Genomic DNA, 15,190 nt, shown 5'->3' on the forward strand with positions numbered 1-15,190 from the left:
TAGTGCTGTATGTGTGACTCTTGGGATTCGCAAAAAACTATGTCCTCAAGGCATTCCCTGGGGAGATGCCACTAGCGCATTGGATGGACTTGCGCGTTCCATGTCACGTCCGCTATATGTGTGTCATAGTCTGAGATAACGCGCCCAGATAGTCAGCATGTTGGACCATGTCTAGCATGGAGAGAGAGCAGAGAATTCAGTCAAGGCACACATACTGGTCATGTGGTGCAGAGTAGAATGAGTAGAATTTGGGAGCCTGGCTCACCAGATACCTGTGAGTGCCCACTGATGAATCTACCCACAAAGCTGTCCGACTGTGCATGCGGAAGAGAGTGGGGAGTGGAGGGTAGGAACAGTCGAGCTGTGTATTGAGTACACAGTTGTAGTCCCCACCTAGTAAACACGGTGTTTGAGTCCTGTGTGCTAGTATGCTGTGGTTCTGAGGGACCGTCTCCCGCCTCCAAATGGAGTGCCACAATAATAAATGTTGTAGGCAAATTGCATCAACAATATACGGGAGTCCCAACTCACTACGGCACATGTAATTTGAGCAACTTTAGGGCAATGATGCAATCTTTTGGCAAAGGCATCCTCCACTCGTAGGGGGTCTATGTCTACCATATCCCCACCGCAGCCCCATATGTCTCTATAGCCTTTATTTTTGCAGTGTAAATATGTAAGAATTGACGGATAGGCTTATTCCCCAACTTTGTAAAAATAAATAATGCAGCAATTCATCTCTCAAAGTGAAGGACTCTATCTAAAACCATATATTTCCATAAGAATTTCCAATCAAAAAGTATGCCAAAATATAAAAAGGAATCTGCCCCTCTACCCTGCGATGGGCCAAATGGAAAACCAGGGGTTTCTTAAAGGGTGATCCCTTGATTAAAACATGTGATTTTCTAATATACTCCCGTATGGGAATCTGCAGTGAGCCCTGGGAGATCTAGCCAAAAGCATAGCATTGTCTGCATAGAGGAGTCTCTGTCCCAGACTAGTCCTGTGGAAGTTTTACCTTCTCAAGTTTTGTGCCCATATGCATTGGAGAGGGTCATAGGGAGCAAGGAGAGCATTGTAGGCGGTTCTTGATGTGGCACAAAAAGCAGGCGAGCGGGTCAGATGGGTGGGTTGGAGTTTCATGTTGGTGGTCCCCTGCAGGCTGTCGCTGCTGCTGTTCAAAGAGACTTGCTGGCTGTGGCGATGGCACGTGCTGGATTTTTGTGCGAGCAGTGTGGTCTCGGTGCAAACTGACCCATTTGTGGTCACAAAGAGTCCAAAGCTTTATTTAAGGGCCTGTTAGCACATCAAGTGCCCAGGGTCTGAGAGGCACCACTTGGGGGTCCGAAACTCACTGCAGCTGGGACCAGGAGCTGGTTGGGGAGCCTTTTATGTCCCCGAGGCTCATGTTAGAAGGCCAGCATACTTGCCCTTGGAGTCACTTTGGGGTCCTGGGTTCAAGGTGAAGTTTCAGGTTCAGTTCTTCTCCCCCTTTTTCTTCTCTTCAGGTGTGAGTGGGGCTCTGCCCAGCTCCTCCCTCCCATCCTGTCAGTGATGACCCATCCAGGCACACCTAAGCTCCCTATTGTATGTGGCTTTCTAGGAGGAATACACGAAGCTCTGCTGTGAGCTACACCCAGCCATGGGACCAGAGATAGGCTACAGACACTAAGGGCGCTATGTATCAAGCTAAATTGCGATCGCAAATGCTGAAATTCGCAGAATTTCAGTGTTTGCGATCGCAATTTAGCAGTGTGCAATGTATCATACAAAAACCCCCTCGCCTAATAAGGAATAGCAAAATTTATGATTCCCTATTTTGCGAATGCATTTAAGGAATCGCAAATTGCGATTCCTTAAATGCAATGTAAGAAGCACAATAAAAGTGCGATTTGGCCTTAAGGAATCGCAAATTACCACCAACTTCAAGTTGGTGGTAATTTGCGATTTTCTTTAAAAAAGCATTTTTTTTAAAGTGCCATTTGTCGCACATACATGCCCTTAGAGCATGTATGTGCGCAAAATGTGCACACATGCATATTTCAGGAGTGCAACAGGGAGTCCTTTTGGCACCCTTGCAACCTTGAAATTGCATTCTTAATTTGCGATTCTCTAATTGCTAATCGCAAATTGAGAATGTCTTCCCATTCATTCCTATGGGCCTCCTAGCCCATAGGTATAAATGGGAAGGTATTCCTTATTTGTGAATCTCAATTTGCAATTCGCAAACAAGGAATATGTAGGATTCGGAAAATAATTTGCAAATCCTACATACATTGCATTTTGCGATTCTCTAATTGCGATTTGCAAAAAATAGCAATTACAGATTCGCAGAATTTGTTTTTGATACATATGGCCCTAAATGACTAAGGTAAGAAAATGCCAACTTTGTAAAAATAATGAAAAAACTAGGACAACAAGTATTAGACTCTGCGTGCACTACCAGTATGCATTCAAGAGAGTATTCAGAAATATAATATACAAATAATCAATTGTCACAAATCAAATACTTAAAATGAACACATTCACCAATAGGTTGAATAAGTGCTCATTAGAAACATCAGTAGTAGTTCAAAAGAATCTTTTAATTGAAGTCAGGCTTGTAAAGGTCCCGAGGGATATTTCTTTCAAATACGTAAAACAGCAAGCCTATGAATCCCACGAGTAACACTTAAATCCCAATGCACGTAAAACCGCAAGCCTATAAATCCCACGAGTAACACTTAAATCCCAATGCATTTCGGGCATAAAATGCTGCCCTTCGTCAGGGGATTCTACAAACAAAGTAACTAAATGAGTTCATTCTTCAAAAACGTGTTTACAATCAAATTACAAAATTAGTTACATAACCGTGAGGTACATTGTGAAAGAAACCATGTTCAGTCCACATAATATGTGTATCAAACACACATTGCAGCTTTAACCCAGAGGAGAATGATTCATGATGGAATACTACAAGGAGAACGAAGAAGCGAACAGAAAAAGAGAAGTAGTGGACCAGTCAAAACAACAAACATTCAAGCGTTTACATGCGCAGTGATCGGGTGCTGAGCGCACAAAAGTATAAATAAGTGCAAAAACGAGCATGCGTGCCACTATCGCATGAATTCCTCAGTGCTAGAGTGTGCTGTGAAAGTGACATGCAATTATAGGTGCAAAAGATGAGCGGACCCTTGAGCCCAACCTACTCGCGCAGTAAGTGGTTAATAACTGAAGAAATCGTTACCTTAAGCCTGCTACTAAACAACACAGGAGTTCCTGTCAACTGGACAATAGGCTCAAAGTATAGTACGGTAAATCAAACAGGCAGCGTGTAAACATGCGTAAAATCCACGCAATATCCAAACACCAATTGTACTTGTCAAAGTAACTCACCGACGTATGCTGTAGTTAATGGCACAAAACTCGATCGTAAAAAACTTTATTCATAAAGGTGAACCGAACACATAGTGGGGCCAACCGGTGGAGTCAAACGATACCACGCCTCTGCATCAATGAAAAATCATGAAGTTATTCTAAAGAAACGCTGCCCTGCGTGAACTAAGACACATAAACCGCTCAATGCCATAACTCACCATAAAATGAGGTAGCTAACTGCCAACAACAATGAGTGCCTGAAGACACATTGGTTCAGCCAGCAGTCCCGGGTGTGAGAGCGTCACGAGTGAAGTTTGTGTGCACACGTAAACGTGCTCGCCAGTATTTGTGTGTCAACGTAAGGCCGTCTAGTACAAATTAAACGGGCAGTGTCACCCTAGTGATTTATGATTAAAAAATATGAGGAACAAATCTAATGCTCCCAGTCTAAATTGGAACCAAGAGTTCAGAAATCAAAATTCTGAAAACGAAAAGTGATAGTGCTAGTGCTACGTGATGTCGAATGTCGTGCAGAATGCGCAGGTAAATGAATAAGCATAACACTAAGCCATAGACTAATAGCAAGGGTGGTAGTGAATCACAATGCAAAGACAAATCAAACCTTATAAACCAGCGCAGATAAAGAATAAGCATGACACTATGCCATAGACTGGTGGCAAGAATGATAGTGAATCACAATGTAATGACAATTCCAACCTTATGAACCAGAAGGTGATGAATAGGCAAGTTACAAGGAGGAAAAGATGAAAGTATCAAGAGCATAGAACATGACACTAATAAAAGAGACCTAAAGACATGTGTACATATATGAAATGATGAACACAGGATCAATTAAAAGCTGAAACACATAATCTAACAGGTCGCTGATATGAGAGACATCATAGCATATGCACAAATGCGACGTGAGAGCCATTATTATTATATAAAGGTGGAAACACATTATTTGACGTGCTCTAAATATAAAATGCAACTGAAATCCGATAACAGATAATGCTGTGTGCGAGGCTCTCATAAATATATACAAAATGTAATAACAAAGTATACCACAACTCATGTGGAAAATAAATAGTAGGTAACGGGCTAAAGTCAAAGGTGTGTCAGTACACCCAAAGATGTGTAACAAGGTAACATAATTAGGATAATCATGTGGTCAAGTACAGTTTCATAGGAAACAGGAAAATTCGAGCTTATCATTCAGACCTTTAAGCATGAGGGTATCCAAAAAGCGTATCCAATACATTTCACGCTGAGTCAATAATTTGGACATGTCCCTGTCTGCTTGTACCCTTCAATCAATCAATCAATCAATCAATCAATAATTTGTAAAGCGCAATACATACCCGTGAGGGTTTCAAGGCGCTGGGGGGGGGGGGGGGAGCTGCTGCTATTGTCGAAGAGCCAGGTCTTGAGTTGTCTCCTGAAGGTCAGCAGGTCTTCGGTTTGTCGCAGGTAGAGGGGGAGGGAGTTCCAGGTCTTGGCGGCGCGGTGGGAAAAGGATCTGCCTCTGGAAGTAGTTCTCCGGATGCGTGGGACCGTGGCCAGGGCGTGGTCAGCGGAGCAGAGTTTTCTGTTGGGTACGTAGAAGGAGAGTCGACTGTTGAGATAGGCAGGGCCGGTTTTGTGGAGTGCCTTGTGTGCGTGGATCAGGAGCTTGAAGGAGATTCTTTTGTCAACTGGGAGCCAGTGCAGGTTCCTCAGGTGGGGGGTGATGTGGTCGCGGCGCGGGACGTCGAGGATCAGGCGTGCAGAGGCGTTCTGGATTCTTTGTAGTCTGTTGATGAGCTTGGACGAGGCTCCGGCGTAGAGGGCGTTTCTGTAGTCAAGCCTGCTGCTGACTAGGGCCTGGGTGACTGTTTTCCTTGTGCTTGTCAGGATCCATCTGTAGAACTTGCAGAGCATGCGGAGGGTGTTGAAGCAAGTGGAGGAGACTACGTTGACTTGTTTGGCCATGGAGAGTTTCGAGTCGAGGATGACTCCCAGGTTGCGTGCGTGGTCAGTGGGGGCTGGGGGGGAACCCCAGTGACGTGGGCCACCAAGAGTCATCCCAAGCGGAAGGGTTGGACCCGAGGATGAGGATTTCAGTCTTGTCTGTGTTCAGTTTGAGGCGGCTGTCCTCCATCCAGTCTGCGACTGCCTTCATTCCCTGGTGGAGGTTGGATTTGGCGGTGAGGGGGTCCTTGGTGAGGGAGAGGATCAGCTGAGTGTCATCGGCGTAGGAGATTATGTTGAGGTCGTGTTGTTGGGCGATGCGTGCTAGTGGAGCCATGTAGACGTTGAATAGCGTCAGGCTGAGGGAAGATCCTTGAGGGACGCCGCAGATGATCTTGGAGGCATCGGATCAGAACGGGGGGAGGCGGACTCTCTGAGTTCTGCCGGAGAGGAAGGAGGAGGTCCAGTCCAGGGCCTTCTCTTGGATCCCGGCATCGTGGAGGCGTGTGCGTAGAGTGCGGTGGCAGACGGTGTCGAAGACGGCAGCGAGGTCCAGGAGGATGAGGGCCGCCGTCTTGCCATTGTCTAGCAGGATCCTGATGTCGTCTGTGGCGGCGATGAGGGCGGTCTCGGTGCTGTGGTTGCTGCGGAATCCTGATTGGGATGGGTCCAGGATGTTGTTGTCTTCAAAGGCGACGGGTGAGCTGGGTGTTTACTATCTTCTCGGTGACCTTTGCTGGGAACGGAAGCAGAGAGATGGGCCGGAAGTTCTTGAGGTCGCTCGGATCCGCCTTTGGTTTCTTCAGTAGGGCGTTGATCTCTGTGTGCTTCCAGTTCTCAGGGAAGGTGGCGGTCTCGAAGGAGAGGTTGATGATTTTGTGCAGGTGGGGTGCGATGGAGTTACTGGCTTTGTTGAAGATGTGGTGCGGGAGAGGGTCGGACGGGGATCCGGAGTGGATTATTCCCATGGTCGTGATTGTGTCAACGATGCTCACGTTGGCCCAGGTTGTCAGGGTGTCGTGGACGGTGGGGTGCGGTGGGGTCTGAAGCTGTCATGGATGTCGGTGATTTTCCGGTGGAAGAAGGTGGCGAGGGAGTCGCACAGGGCTTGCGAGGGTGGGATGTCGTTGGCGTTGGAGCTGGGGTTGGAGAGTTCCTTCACGATGATGAAGAGCTCCTTGCTGTTGTGTGCGTTGTTGTCAAGGCGGTCTGTGAAGGAGATCCTTTTGGCGGTCCTGATGAGGTGGTGGTTGCGGATGGCGTCTTTGTGGGCAGCGCGGTTGTCCGGCGTCTTGTCTCTGCGCCATATGTTTTCCAGTTTCCGGCAGGTGCGTTTTGAGTCGAGGAGTTCCGGGGTGAACCAGCTGACTCTTCTGCTGGTGTCTCTGCTGATGGGGGTTTTCAGCGGGGCGACGGTGTTGGCGCAGTCGTTCATCCAGCATTCGAGGGTGAGTGCACCTTCATCGGGGTTGTTGGGGTTCGTCGGAGGGTCGAGTGCGAGGCTTGTCTGTAGTTGTTCTTGGAAGACTTTGCCCCAGCAGCGGCGGGGGGTCTGTAGAGTGCGGTGGTGTGTGAGGGGTTTCTGGAAGGAGAAGTGGATGCAGTGATGGTCTGTCCAGGTCAGTTTGGCGGCGTGGCTGAAGGCGACGTGAGGGCTTGAGGAGAAGATGGCATCTAGCGTGTGGCCGGCGATGTGGGTCGGCGTCGTGACGAGCTGTTACAGACCGAGGTTGGCGAGATTATCGATCAGGGTGGAGGAGTTGCTGTCGTTGTTGTTCTCCAGGTGATAGTTCAGGTCTCCGAGGAGGATGTAGTCGGTGGAGGTCAGCGCGTGCGTGCTGATGAGGTCGCGATGGATTCGCAGAATTGAGGCCGGGGTCCTGGTGGTCTGTAGACGAGGGTGCCTCTTAGGGTGGTCTTGGGGTCCGTGTGGATCTGAAAGTGCATGTGTTCGGCGGTGCTGAGGGCGTAGTTGGAGTTGAGACCATGATGGTGTTTTTGTGGATGTTGGCGATTCCTCCTCCGGCCCTGTTGGTGCGGTCTCTGCGGGTGATCTTGTACCCGACTGGGATGGCTATGGCAATGTCTGGTGAGGAGGTTTCGTTCATCCAAGTTTCGGTCAGAAAGGCGACGTCCGGTGATGTGGTGTTGAGTAGGTCCCAGAGTTCGACGGCATGTTTGTGTGCGGAGAGGGTGTTGAGCAGGATGCAACTAAGCTGGTTGGGTTCCGTCGCGGCAGGTGTCTTGGCGCTTTCGAGGCAGGAGAAGCTGCAGTTCCGGCAGGTGAAGGGGCCGTGGGTGCACCTCGGGGCGGCCTTGCAGCAGGTGTGGGTTCTTCCTGGGTTGAGAGCGATGAGGGTGTTGGCGTCGTAGTGGAGGCGGTCTTCCTGGCTGGTGCGGGGGCCAGGGGTTCTGGCGCTGGGCACGGTCCAGGCATGGACGGGCGCAGACGGGCTTGCCTTAGGTGCACCTTCAGCATGCCAGCGGCACGGCCGCACAGCAGTCGCCATATATGGGGAAGTGGGGAGGGAGGAGCACCTGGGAGGCGAGGGACGGGTGTGACGAAGGGGCGCGGAGGGGGCGGGGCCGCAGAGGAGGCAGCGGCGGGGACAGAGGACAGGAGACCGGCGCGGGGCACAGAGGAGCAAAAGGGGTACAAAATCAAGGGGCACAGAGGAACAATAGGGGTACAAAATCAAAGGGGCACAGAGGCACAAAAGTCAGCACAGGGGTACAAAGAACGGAGGCACAGAAGTTGGCGAGGAGTACAGAATAAAAAGGGGCACAGAAGCAAAGGGGCGAGCGGGGCGCAGGGGGCACAGACAGTTAAAGGGCACAAAGCAACAGGCAGCAAGCGAAAACGAACCTAAGGCAACCACTGGCCACCAAGGATGAGGCGCAGGTGGAAGCCTGCGGGTGGTGGAGGGCCTCAAATACACCGGCGGCAGCAGCGGCAGCAGCGACAGCGGGGGTGCAGGCGGAGCTGCAGCGGGGGGGAGCGACCTACCAGGGAAGGTCAAGGGTCGCTCTCCTCACCGCGCAGCGGCCGCCATATATGGGGAGGTGGGGAGGGAGGAGCAGCTGGGAGGCGAGGGACGGGTGTGACGAATGGGCGCGGAGGGGGCGGGGCCGCAGGGGAGGCAGCGGCAGGGACAGGACAGGAGACCGGCACGGGGCACAGAGGAGCAAAAAGGGTACAAAATCAAGGGGCACAGAGGAGCAAAAGGGGTACAAAATCAAAGGGGCACAGAGGCACAAAAGTCAGCACAGGGGTACAAAGAACAGAGGCACAGAAATTGGCAAGGGGTACAGAATAAAAAGGGGCACAGATGCAAAGCGGCGAGCGGGGGGCAGGGGGCACAGACAGTTACAGGCACAAAGCAACAGGCAGCAAGTGAAAACGAACCTAAGGCCACCACTGGCCACCAGGGATGAGGCGCAGGTGGAAGCCTGCGGGTGGTGGGGGGCCTCTAATACACCGGCGGCAGCAGCGACAGCGGGGGTGCAGGTGGAGCTGCAGCGGGGGGGGAGCGACCTACCAGGGAAGGTCAAGGGTCGCTCTCCTCACCGCGCAGCGGCCGCCATATATGGGGAGGTGGGGAGGGAGGAGCAGCTGGGAGGCGAGGGTCGGGTGTGACGAATGGGTGCGGAGAGGGGCGGGGCTGCAGGGGAGGCAGCGACAGGGACGGAGGACAGGAGACCGGCGCGGGGCACAGAGGAGCAAAAGGGGTACAAAATCAAAGGGGCACAGAGGCACAAAAGTCAGCACAGGGTACAAAGAACGGAGGCACAGAAGTTGGCGAGGGGTACAGAAAAAAAAGGGGCACAGAAGCAAAGAGGCGAGCACCCCGGGGCACAGACAGTTACAGGCACAAAGCAACAGGCAGCAAGCGAAAACGAACCTAAGGCCACCTCTGGCCACCAGGGATGAGGCGCAGGTGGAAGCCTGCGGGTGGTGGAGGGCCTCGAATACACTGGCGGCAGCAGCGACAGCGGGGGTGCAGGCGGAGCTGCAGCGGGGGGGGGAGCGACCTACCAGGGAACTTACTATTTCAAGAATAGAAAAGCGTAGTTGAGCTATCGTATGGTGATATTCGTGCCATCGGGCCGCAAGAGGAGAAGAGATAGTTTTAGTTCTAATGCGACTCTTGTGTGAATGTGTTCATTTTGAGTATTTGATTTGTGACAATTGATTATTTGTATATTATATTGATGAATACTCTCTTGAGTGCCTACTGGTAGTGCACACAGAGTCTACGACTTGTTATCCTAGTTTTTTCATTACTTCATAACAAGGGGGCAGGCTGTACCTCCTCTCTGTATGCACATCACATTGATTATTGTTAATTCTTGATAAATCTGTTGTTTCTTTTGTCTAGCTTGATTGCAAACGGGTTGATTTCTTTGTTTTGCTTAGCTTTGTAAAAATGGCATTTTCAGAATTGTAATTTAAAATCAGACTTCACCATAAGTTAGGATTTTAAATTGTGATTGCAGAGAAACCTAGCATGAACTGGCTATCTACACCCATTTGGAAATTACAAATGTGAGAAGGTAATTCCAGTGTTATCCTGTTGGGGAGGTAGGCCTTGCAGCAGTAAAAACGAATTTAAGAGTTTTTCACTACAGGACATGAACAACTTGAAAGTACATGTCCTGCCTTTTAAATACACCCCTCCACTCTGGGCTTTCCGGGGCCTACCCCAGGAGTGACATCCATGTATAAAAAAGAAAGGTTTAGGCCTGGCAAAAAGTTTTCTTTGCTAAGTTGAAATCGATTTAAAACTGAACACACAGGCTCTGTAATGGCAGGCCTGGGACATGTTTAAAGAGTTACTTGAGGGGGTGGTAGAGTGAGTGCTGCAGGCCACTAGTAGCATTTAATTTACATGCCTGGGTACATGTAGTACCACTTTACTAATGTTCCCATGTTCTAGGGAACAAGCAAAAGCACTTTAGCCCTAGTTAGCAGTGCTAGGCCAGCAAAAATTAGGTCAGTAAAAATGGAGTTGGAAGGTAAAATGTTTGGGTGTAGACCACCCCAAGGCTGACAGGTCTAACATACAGTATGTAGAAGAAGTATTACTGAGTAATTATAAACATACTAGGTTATTGTTTCTAAGACCCTCATTATGATGTTGGGCGTATCGCCTCAGACAGGCCGTCGGTCCGCCCGACATACAGAGCATAGATCTGGCCACCACATTACGATGCAGGCTGTCGGACCATTGATGGATGGGGGGAAAGACTGCAGACTCTGACATGATCTACTGATACTGATGGGGTGACAGTCGTAACCGTGATCCTGAATGGAGGCAATGCCTGCTCAGGCACCGCCGTCAGGATTACGAAGTCCTTTTACAACTGCCTGTTAATGGCAGTCTGACCTCCATGAAAAGGTAGCCAAAAAGGGACTTCGGGGGCCCCAAGTAGGGCCCCTGTTCCCCTTGGGCTACTGTAATGTGTCCCTGGGGGACCATGTAGTGCCCCCACGCACATTAATGCACTGTGTGCCAGGCTCCACATGGTGCCAGGCACACAGTGCATGAATGTGCACAAAGTGCTCAATAACACTGTGGCTTGTGCTGTGGCCCTTTTCCAGGGCCGCAGCACAAGTCACAGTATTATGAAGCAGTTTTCCACCCACCAGCCCTGCGTTCACATTGTAATTGGGCAGTGAAACGACTATGGCACTCCGACACTCGTCCGACTACCATCGTAATCAGGCCCAAATTTATTTATACCAGTTTAGCTTTTTATGGATCAATTGGTTAAATGTATCTTTTTCGAAAAACTTTTTAAAGCCAAAGGAAATCTGGAGAGATTTGATATTCTTGTTCATAATCATAAATACTAACCTAGTCAATTCTGGTAAAGTATAAAGATATAAAGTCTGACCAAAAACTGAAAGAAACACTGAAAAAGAAAGAACTAAGAATGAGCCTAATTTTAGAGAATATTTTGTTAACACTAAAGTGTGACTTTTTTGTGTGTGCCACCCTATTGCTACAATAAAACACTGACACTCGGATGAAAGGACAATGACACAAGGAGGGGAAGCCCAGAAATGAGAGCAGGACACCAAGATAGGACTAGGGGCTGAAATACTGAGACAGGGAGCGATGCACGGTCGGAATTTGAGTTTATGCGTGACTATGCAGTAACATATTACATATGCTCTAGAGTATAGCTCTAATACAAAACGTGGATATTTTGCTAAATTGTTAGCTGTAAGATAGCTCTATTTTCTGTGTTTTCCTGCTAAATGTCATTGGGAAGAACACTACTGAAAGGATGGTTTATCTATATCTTATGGTCCAAATAGAAGGGTAGAGGATGTGGTCCAACGGCTAGGGCGGTCGACCTCGAGAGTCTCGGAAGGGCCGATCAACATCATGTGATTCTGGGCATATCACTAAATCTCCCACCCCGTGTGTAACAATAAACAGTAATGTGTCTGTCAGTAACATAACTAGCGCTCATGTAAAGCGCCCTGATACCTTCGGGTCTAGTTTGCGCTATATAAAACTCCGCCCCCCTAAACAAGCATTTGCAAAGCAATAGGTCTTGCATTTACGCGAGTTTAAGCTATTGGCATTGTCATTGAAAAAAAAAAGTGGGGCGATGCTCCACTGCCTTAGTGGAGGAGTCGCCCCTGCTGCCTGCAAAAGGAAATTAGAGATTTTCTGGGTGAAGAATAGTTGGGCAAGTACTGAAACTTAAAAGTAGCTTAGCACAACCCTCTGAGGCCAGGTAAGGCTATCGGGAAAAACTTGAACAGATGGCACTTTACCCCAGTGGGACTCCATGACGCGATGAGTGAAAGGTGAAAGCTTTGCCTGAGAGGATGGCGGCCAAGGCCATGATGTTACATATATTATCGGACTGTTAATGGTTTAACATTCTGGGGTTGGATATAAGAAATCAATAATGCTAAAGGAAAACAAGTCCCACCAAGACCCTGTGACAATCAATTTATATTGACCAAACGAGAACCCCTGCAGACTACATTCAAGCATGATTAAAAAAAAATCACAAATTCTCCTGGCAGGGAAAAGGGAAGCATTGAGTTATTGATGTGCATGCACGTACCTAGACAATTTACTCCACATATTTTGAAGTGGAAATCAGCCTATAGCAGTGCTTCCCAAACTTTTTAGAACCACAAGCCACTTTTTAGAACGATAAACCTTCATGGCTCACCCAGATTTAAGGAACATGAGGCATTTTTAGTTTAATTTAACTAAAGCATCGTAATGGCAGTGCACTGTCAATTACAGACAACACATTTTCCTTTGAAATGGCCACACAATTTGCACAGTCATACCATTTTACTGATAAAACTATATTGCAGACAAATGATAATATGTGGAAATTAGGTCTAAGAGAATATTTATCATTTGTGCATCACCAAGTAAAGTATCTTGATTTGTTTTGATCCTGTTAAAATCTTTGCTTCCATCACACATTCAGAAATGCAAAAAAATATGCTTCATTTCTTTTTTATGTTCCTAACTGCTGAATGTGCACAGTTCATTTGCAGGTGTTTACATTTTGTTGTGTGCTGCACAAAATGGTAGACTACAGCCTTTCCTTTCACACTTCATTCAAAAATCCGGTTCTGGCGGCTCAGTGGACTACTGCATTCCCTTCAGGGGCCTGTGTTCGACCTCCTGGTCACAGGTTCAAATCCTGGCAGGTCCACTCAGCCTTTCATCCATCTGAGGTCGATAAAAGGAGTACCATTGAGTTGGGTAACAATAAACATCTGTTATTCAGCGCCTTGAGACCCTTTGGTGAGAAGTGTGCTTTACAGATACACATGTTATGTTATTCTCTGACTGCAAGTGAGAGCTGTTTGTAAATTCTAATGTTAAAAACACATAAGCATCAATTTGTCCGAAGACTTGGCTTAACATTTGACTACTGTCTTTGAAGAGCAGCAAATGTAACAAGATAAACTCTCGGATTTTCACGTCCCACCAAAAGTCGTCTTGCGACGACCCACAATTTCGGAAACACTGGCCTAAAGCATTGAAGGGGACCCAAAACCTTGTGCAAACTTTAGGCTCTTACACTTACCCTGCAAAGGACTCAAGAGTGATCTCCTGCCGAAAAGAATATTGACTATGCTCAAGTTTGTTGGAAATGAGGTATTGTAGAATTTTATGATGATGAATTAATAACAGGCTGAAGGGTTGGGGAGGGAGGTGAGGCACGGGGTCAGATTAATCAGGTGAAATGGGGAGACAAAGAAAACAGGGGAGGGGAGTGATGGTGATAAAGCTACCAATCCCGTTTTTTGTTTAAAACCCACAAAAAAATCTAAAGCTAAATTCTTTTTCAGCTTTTTGCAAGTCTCAGACCATCATAATTAAGTGGACTAAACAATTGCACAAATCATGCCTAATTTAAAAAAAAGATACAAACTATTGCTATAACGTTGGCATCTTTTTGTCTTCAAGGAGAGTTCAAAAGAGAAATTTCGAACATGCTTTAGAGAAGCTTCAGAATGTGTACATGCTCCTGTGTGGTATCTTGCCAATGAAAAACGACGATCTGAAGAGAGTGGTAAGTTAAAAACTACTTACAATAGCCTCAGCGGCAAGCGTTACTTTAACCCACGCAGTTTCTTTACAAGCATACGTGTGATACATTACCAATGCCTAAGATCAATTTATTTGGACAGGCTATTGTCCAAAAAACGACCAACTCTTTAGGTTGTCCAGGTTTGTAATCAGCAACATTATCTGGCACCTACGTCTGAAACCTCTACTAAAAAGAGGCATGGCAAAGACCGTAGTTGTCATTTTCTATAGTGTAACCATTGATGTGTTGCTTATGTAGTTGCTTGATCTTTAATTGCCCTGCGTGGTGAGGCAACGTGGGTAGTGCGCTTGTTCTGAATCGGATAATCGTTTAAGGGTTCCATTATCAGGGTCTGGTAGACTGGAGTTCAAGACCCTCAGATGGGATGAGAAGGAAGCACTTCTCTCACCAAACAGGTGGCTGGCAACTGAGCTACTCCGTAGCCGGGAGCAACAGACAAGCTGACAGTCTTAATAGCAGAAGAGCTGAGGGTAAAACAAGAAAAAGAATATACACTGCGGGCCGTATTCACAAAGGTAAACTGAGACAAAAGTCTAACTTTACGAGTTTCGGTGTTCACAGAGGGCTAGTCCTAAAGTTAGACTTTTGTCTCAGTTAAACTTGAGTTTTGGTCTTAAGTTTAACTGAGACAAAAGTCTAACTTTACAACTCGTAAATGCCTTTTGTGAATACCGAAAGTTGTAAAGTTATACGCTCGTCTCAGTTTACCTTTGTGACTCGGGGCTGCCATATATATGAGAATAACAGTGGTCTACCGCCCTTACCCAAACAAGGGAGGAGGGAGGACACTGCCTGGCATACAAGGACACAGTTTGGCCAAATGCACTGCAGTAAGTGAAATGCTTGATAACACTCACTTCGGTTGAAAGTCTTTAGTTTTCACCATTGTTGGTGCAGCCAGTGCTGTGTCTCTCTACATACTTTTCAGGATATTTTTTCAGTAGAGAGTATTACTTTAAATATGGGGGTGCTGCACAATGTTGCCCACAGTCTTCTCAAGTTTCTGTACCACTCCCAGAATGCAGGGGCATCCCATGAGCTCATCAGCCTAATAGCTCAGCAAGGAGCCAATCAAAACGGGAGGGGGGGGGCAGGAGCACACTGCCTGGCATACAAGCACACACTTTACCAAATGGCATTGTGGTAAATGCAGTGCTTTTTGACACTCACTTCAGTTGAAACTCTTACTTTTCACCATTGTTGTTGTTGTTCACCGTCCTTCTCCCGCAAAATGGCCATAACCTCAATCTATCCCAGCAAGACCATCAATGCA

General features: G+C 47.6%; 1 protein-coding gene across 3 annotated transcripts in view; it reads left to right on the forward strand.

Annotated features, from left to right (window-relative positions):
- LOC146822634 (uncharacterized) overlaps positions 1-15,190 on the forward strand; it is a 1,280,275-nt gene that overhangs the window by 445,553 nt on the left and 819,532 nt on the right. For all 3 annotated transcript variants that reach the window (XM_085606818.1, XM_085606816.1, XM_085606817.1), the window contains one exon: positions 13,773-13,878. In XM_085606818.1, coding sequence (XP_085462944.1) covers positions 13,773-13,878 — 106 coding nt within the window. The remainder of the gene's footprint in view (positions 1-13,772; positions 13,879-15,190) is intronic.

The sequence above is a fragment of the Triturus cristatus genome, chromosome 5_2 (assembly GCF_964204655.1).
Source record: "Triturus cristatus chromosome 5_2, aTriCri1.1, whole genome shotgun sequence".
NCBI lineage: Eukaryota > Metazoa > Chordata > Amphibia > Caudata > Salamandridae > Triturus > Triturus cristatus.